Here is a 7,101-nt window from a genome sequence, read left to right as displayed (position 1 = left end):
CATGTACTACGTCCGACTTTTGGAGATGTACATTTTGTTGGATATAGGTTATGAATTTGATTCGGCCTTTTCTTTTAAAGGTTTAGAAATTTTGCTTTATTTGTGTTTGAAAATATCCTTGAACATGCGTCCATGCCTTAGAATACTTTATGAATTTATTTTTAATGTCGACTTTTTTTTATGTATTTTGATATGTAGAATGTTCATTTATGGTGGGGATTCTTTTGTCTTTGGTCCTCTTTAAGACCAATCCGGATATTTATTTGTGCCTTTTGTATTGGCTCATCTTCTTAAGGTGTGAAAATAGTTCCGAATATAAAACCTGTCCGACCCTATCTTTTAATGGACATTGTATGTCATGTGCTTTCCCTGAATGACATAGTATATGAGACGAATAATGGAGTTAGAGAGGTCTAGGCTCTTTGCTTATGGTGGGCCTGTTGCCTTATAATATGACTCCATTAAATTTTGTTTTTAATATACATTAATAAGAAAGTTGTAATGAAAGAAATTTTTCAAACTCGACGTATTATTTCTATTCGTTTCCCCGGGATATTCACATCCGGGTGCTTTAAGAGGAAGTTAGAAATTTGTGGGAGAAAGTAATTCACAGTACAAGAAATGAAAATACTGAGTTTATTGTGAAATCAGCTTTGGTTCTTCAGAGGTAACATTTCTTGAGGTGAATGTTGTTCCATGTTCTGGGGACTGGAGTTCCGTCCAACTGTGACAGTGTGTATTGTTAGGATTTGAGTTTGATACTTGTGAACTATTTCAAGTAAAAACAGACAATTATGATTGCAATTCAATTAATAAACTCACAAGTAGGAAGATATTATCACATATTGTTTTTCATTAAATCAAATGATTACAAGTTTTACAATATAATGATTCTACAATATCCCCCTCAGCCTGATCACTCACAAATCCGTTCGTACAAAAGAGAATGTGTGTAAAGTGATAAATAGTTCACTAACAGGTGAGATCTATTTATACTACGTACAAAGGTCTATTTGTGATTGGCTGACATCACCCTGATAGTGACATCTAACATCTTATCTAACTAAGCTAAACACTGTTACATTAGGAAACATTTGTTCTTCAATCCTCTGTTGCTTTGTTTCAAACATCTGTTTGGCCAAAAAAGATGTTTGTCTTCATGAGCACACCTTTCTTTTCAATAGAGTTTTGGACTGTTTCTTCATCCATAATCCATAATGGTTCCAAGGCTTCAAACAGTGGATAACATGTTTTCAACAGAGCTCTGATCTAGGTGTTCAAGATTCACTTCTCTAATTCTCACGTATGATTCGTACCTACTTATTGTCTTATATAGGATCCAGCCTCTTATTATACTTACCAACCCAACTATTTTTAAAATGAGTAAACTGTAGACAACTCTTTTATTAAATGTTAGTCGTTTAAAACATTTTTTTGTCGTGCAAGCAATTGCCGCACTTAAATTTGAGGGTGAGTTCTCCCCTGCTTTACATTCACATTCATTTCCACCTATCTTTTTCGAACTACCTAATCCCTGAAAAAAAACACCCCAACTCACTGTTGTCTACCAATGAAAATCAGTCAGCAAGCTCTGCACACTCCGAGGGTGTTTTGGGTTAGCTTATTTTGGATTAACTTTAACTTATTGACTTATAAAAGCTAATAAGTTGTTTTTATAGTGTTTGGAAAACAATTTGAAAAAGAGCTTTTGTATGTTAAGAAGTTAAAAAGAAGAAGTTAGTTTTTGTTACTTCTTAAAAAAAGTTGAAAAGGAGAAGTTAAAAGGAAAAAAAAAAAAGAAGGAACCCCAGAAACGCCTTATGATCATCAAATGTTGTCCAAATTGTCTCGTTCGTCATTTAATCGACTCGAAATCAAATTGACGGATGCCGGGAAGACGCTATTACATCTTCATCTTCAAGTGCAGTTATTCAACGTTCTTCCAGAGGTTAGGGTGTTTTCTCCATGTATATATGTTTTATGTTTTATATTTTATAGGGGATGGTTCAAATGAAAACCACTTTTATCGCGAAAACTCGAAAACTAACTCTCCAGAAGTTAGGGTGTTTTCTCCATGAATATATGTTTTATATTTTACATTTTATAGGGGATGGTTCAAATGAAAACCACTTTTATCGCGAAAACTCGAAAACTAACTAAAAAAACTTAAAAAACACACAAATTTTTTTTTCAATTTTTTTATTTAAGATCGCCAGATTTTTTATATAAAAAAACTTTTTTTTCAAAAAAAAAAAAATGTAGTGCAATGTGTAATAATTCACATGTGTAATACACATATACATAGTGTACTATTACACATGTGCACTACAAAAATATTTTTATTTTTTTGAAATTTTTTTTATATAATTTAAATAGCGAAAATTGGTATGCAAAAAAAAAAATTGGTATGTTTTTTAGGGTTTTTAGTTAGTTTTCGAGTTTTCGCGATAACTAGTGGTTTTCAGTTGAACCTTCCCCATATTTTATAATCGATGTTGTTTGAATTTCATGATTTGGAATGGATAGTAACTAAATTAAAATGGTAATTGATGTTAATTGCATTTCATTTAAAAATGAAAATAAAAAAAATTGTTGAGAATATGGGACATCTGAGATTTTCTTTGGGAATATGAAGCTCACAGGCTTAATAGGATTTCTTTGATATGAAATTTGGTGTATTAAATGTTACATCCAAATCCCTGCAGAAAAATATAGTTTTGATATATGTCACTTGGCGGCTATAACTTTTGTTATGTAAGTGTAGTTATCAAAAATGATAAGTTTATGTTTGAATTTCAGGCTCATCAAGCTTGCATTGAAAGGGGCATAATTGCACCAGGAGTTTCAATTAAAAGTTGTTTTATCACTCCTAAGAACTACAAATGTTAATTTTCGGGAAAATAACCATAATAGCCATTGACCGGTCAAATTTTCCATATTGGCCAACTGTAGCGGCTCAACGAGCCGTTTCACTGACTTTTATGCCCGTGTAGCGGCTCTAAAAGTTCTTTCACAGCCAGCCAATCATCAACCAACACGTGTCCTGACAACCCGTGTAGCGGCTCTGAGCCGTTTCAGGCGCCGGCTTTCGGGTGCAGGATCTTAGCCGAGATGTTTCCAATGGCTCGTGGGAAAACGGCTCAGAGCCGCTACACGGGTGTCGGGACACGTGGCGGTTGACGATTGGTTGCCTGTGAAAGATCTTTTAGAGCCGCTACACAGGTATAAAAGTCAGTGAAACGGCTCGTTGAGCCGCTACAGTCGGCTAATATGGAAATTTTGACTATGGTTATTTTCCCTTAATTTTAAGTCATTTACTTTCATGCGTGCTTTGTTAAGATGGCAGAAACAGAGCCAAAATGACTTATCAATTGTATTTGTTTTTCTACTGATGCAAATTAGAAGGCAAATAAAAATTCCATTATTGAACGTCTTTTTTTTTGTGATTACACCATAAGCTGTCACACATAGCATAGATTAGTGAATAGAATGCTTTCTTTTGACTCTGCAATTACAAAGTAGGGCTGCAAATGGCCGATCTGTATAGATATCCACCATCAAATTTTAATCAACTTAAGTCTTCCACCTCTGTTAAATTTTTCTCTTTGATCGGACTATATATGGATCTCTGATTGTTCCATGTTCTACTCTTGCATCTAGGGCGATGTGATTGAATAACTAGTGGATGATGCATTGGTAGTTCTTCTGTTCGGGCTATACGATCATTTAATCTTCTTTTCATTTCATAGAGAACATGTCTACTTTTGATGATGTGTTTTAGACTATTTTCCCCAACGAACAGATTTTCTGGAGTTGTTAATGATTGTCTATCAGCTCTGATCTTCAAGTCGTAGTTTCCATCAGCACGTTGCTCTTTTCGTATTTTATCAGCTGATTTGACAACAGAGATGTTACAAGACTTGATCTGGATGTGCTCTAGTGTTGAGACACCACTCATTTCAAGTGGAATCCCTTCAAGGAGACGGCAGTCCACCAAGAATAACTGTTTGAGACTTGGGAAGTTGATGCTGGAGGCTTCCCACCGTTCGATATCCAACCCCGTTAATTTCAAGAATTTTAGTTGTTGAAATGGATTTTCACCAGCGTCCCACCTGGGTCCCACGAAGGCATCTGTAAGTAGTTTTAGAACCTCGAGATTTGGTAAAGATTGAATTTTGGACATGTTACTCCATGGAAGACGGCATCCGTTCAATGTAAGTTTTTTCAATGAGGTAGGAAATCTGATGCTAATCTTTTGGAATCTGGGTATACTTTTGCACTTTATAGATCTCATCTTCAGTATCTCAAGGAAGGTGAGTGATTTGAAGTCATATATCTTATTCCAATCTGGGTTAAAGAAACACGAAAGCTTCTTGACGCATGGAAAATATTTCACCCACCTCTTAGGCCCATCTACCAACACTACGTTGGAAATGGTTTGCAAATTCATCAACGGCATCTGAAGTGGAGGACAAATAATTGCCCGGCGACTCCACAAGTGCCTTAGATTCACCAAGTTTGATATGGTACATGGCAGCATCAAAAGATTACTTGAATTGCTTTCAATGATGAGGGTTTGAAGGCTTCTAAGATCACATATTGTGGATTGGAAATCTCTATTATCATTCCAAATTGCAAGGTACTTTAAGCCAATTAATAATGATATTTCGTCTGGGAAATATTTTAGATGACATTGTTTCAGATCCAGCACTCCACGATTGGGAACACTTATGAATGATGTAACTTTCATATGAGTAGCTATAAAAGGGCAAAAGTGAACGAAGCTTTGTGTCATGGCCGATGAATATGCGGCTTGTCTTGAATGGTGCAATGATACAATTATCCCATCCTATTACTTGTGTGCAGAACCTTTCTTTTGTTGCAATTTCCATGGAGAGTTCCCTCAAAACATCATGGAGACTAAAAGTTTTGATGGCTCCGTTGAACTTTCTATCCTGTATGACTACAAGATTTCTGTCGACCAGTTCCATCAGGTAATCTTTTGCAGTTTCCTCAAAGCTTTGACTTTTGACTTCTTGTATAAATCCCTGAGCAATCCATAAACAGATCAACCTTGGCACTCCAAACCTGTAGTCTTCTGGGAAGCTTCCTAGATAAAGAAAGCAGTCTCTCAAGTGAGAAGGTAAATGATTCAAACTCAAAGCCAACGCCTTGACGATTAATGAACCGCCACGTCGAGAAATTCTTTCCCATGTGTCTTTGATTACTGGTTCTTTTGCTAGAACTCCTGCAATGACAACCACTGCCAGTGGCAATCCATGACAGTTTCTTGCAATTTGCATTCCAGGTACAGTTAACACGTCCGGGAAATCGTTGCCATGGAACACCTTCTTATGCAGCAACTCCCAGCTTTCTTCATCTGTTAAATATCTTAACTGATGGATGAGACCGTTTGATTTTGCATGTAAAGCAACTCTCTTGTGACGACTGGTGACCAGAAGTCGACTTCCATTGTTATTATCCGGGAAAACTACTTTCAGGTCATCCCAAGACTTATTGTTCCAGATATCATCAATGACAACTAAATATCTCTTGCCCATGAGGCATTTGTGCAACTTTTCACGAAGATGAGAGTAGCTATCCCTTTGATCATGTTCCATTTCAACTCCGATGGATGCCAGCATTTGATTTAACAGATCCGTCTTTTCATACTTTTGAGAAACAGTGACCCACCCACGTACCCGGAAATGATAAACAACAAAACGATCATTGAATACTTTGGTAGCAAGGGTAGTCTTCCCTGATCCACCCATGCCAACAATGGAGATGACATCGAGCTTTTTTGTATCCTCGGAAAGTTTGTCTCGTATGATATCAATATCCGGATCAAGACCCACTACGATTTCATTTTCCTCCCATACTGGTGAATTTCTGGAGCAGGAAGTTCCACCAGCAGCGGCAGATCGGGTTTTCTGACTGTCGGTTCTTGGATATAATTCCATCTTCGTGTTATTGAGGATGCTAATGAAATCCTCTCTGATAGACTTGATTGATCTCATAACATCCTCAATAATCAGAGAGAAGTCAAATACATAAGATATTGGATCACATATCTTGTGTTTGAAATTGATCGCGGAGACAAACAGATCAAGCATATCGTGTGCCTCTTTTGTTACATCTTTGAATCTTCTCTTCAGATTTCTTACTTCCTCAAGCTTATGTAGGTCACTTTCTTTTTCAACGAATATGGTTTGGATCATCAATCCAAGCCCGTCATAAAGCAGTTGGAATTGCGGGGTGACTAGTGGATGATTGTTACTTAAAATCATCTGCTTCAGTTTCAACATGAACAGCTTCAGCCCAGTGTATGCCATCTTGTTTCTTCCTCTCAGTATCTAGGTTGGGTATAAAGAAAAGTTAAGTATGGTTGGGTGAAGTTTCTATTATGTTGACTCTAGCTGTGTGAGTTGTGATTGTGAATGCAAGTAGCAAAGAAAGGGTGTGTTTTGAATTTTGATTAATTTGTATTGATATAATTCAGCTGCTATCTCTTTCACAATAATTATGAGATTTTGGGTGCCTTCAAGGGCTAGTTTACCAATGGATGCTAGCAGGGAGATTAATGTTAGCAGGCATTTTTTCTTGCAAATTGTATTGATGGGGACTTCTTGGATATAAATTAGTATTTTTATCGTTGATGTTATCTTATACTGAAATTTTATAGATTCTTAAATAAGTTAGATATGTGCTTTGAGTCAGATATAGACTAATACAAGTATTTTAATTGCCATTTGAGTCAGAAATAGACTAATACAAGTATTTTAATTGCCAATACATTATATTACACGTGGATTGATTCATACACAATGTTTTACTTAATTTAGATATAGAGTCCTGACAATGAGGTCAAGACAATATGTCAAGAACAACCAAAATATGGAAATTTCTTGGTTGGACTGCTGTTTGATGTTGATTTTTTTATGTATACTAGTCTTTCTTAGGTGCTCTTTGTTTTTTCAAAGGTAAAACGTCTGCAATTAGCGGATCACATCTGCAGCTGAAGAGGTGGATCAAACCTCTGCAGTCTACAAGAAGAAGACTGTTTTTTTTAACTTCTGCAAACTGCTGAAATAAACTAAA

The 7,101-nt window shown here is 36.1% G+C and overlaps 1 protein-coding gene across 1 annotated transcript; it reads right to left on the bottom strand.

Annotated features, from left to right (window-relative positions):
• Positions 1-3,398: 3,398 nt before the first annotated feature.
• Positions 3,399-6,562, bottom strand: LOC110898089 (putative late blight resistance protein homolog R1A-10). The gene has a single exon (XM_022144821.2). It carries the CDS (start codon positions 6,333-6,335, stop codon positions 4,623-4,625), a length of 1,713 nt encoding a protein of 570 aa, XP_022000513.1. The 5' UTR covers positions 6,336-6,562; the 3' UTR covers positions 3,399-4,622.
• Between the last annotated feature and the right edge of the window lie 539 nt (positions 6,563-7,101).

Source organism: Helianthus annuus, chromosome 12, assembly GCF_002127325.2.
Source record: "Helianthus annuus cultivar XRQ/B chromosome 12, HanXRQr2.0-SUNRISE, whole genome shotgun sequence".
Classification (NCBI taxonomy): Eukaryota; Viridiplantae; Streptophyta; class Magnoliopsida; order Asterales; family Asteraceae; genus Helianthus; species Helianthus annuus.
This window is presented reverse-complemented; position numbering and strand designations above follow the sequence as displayed.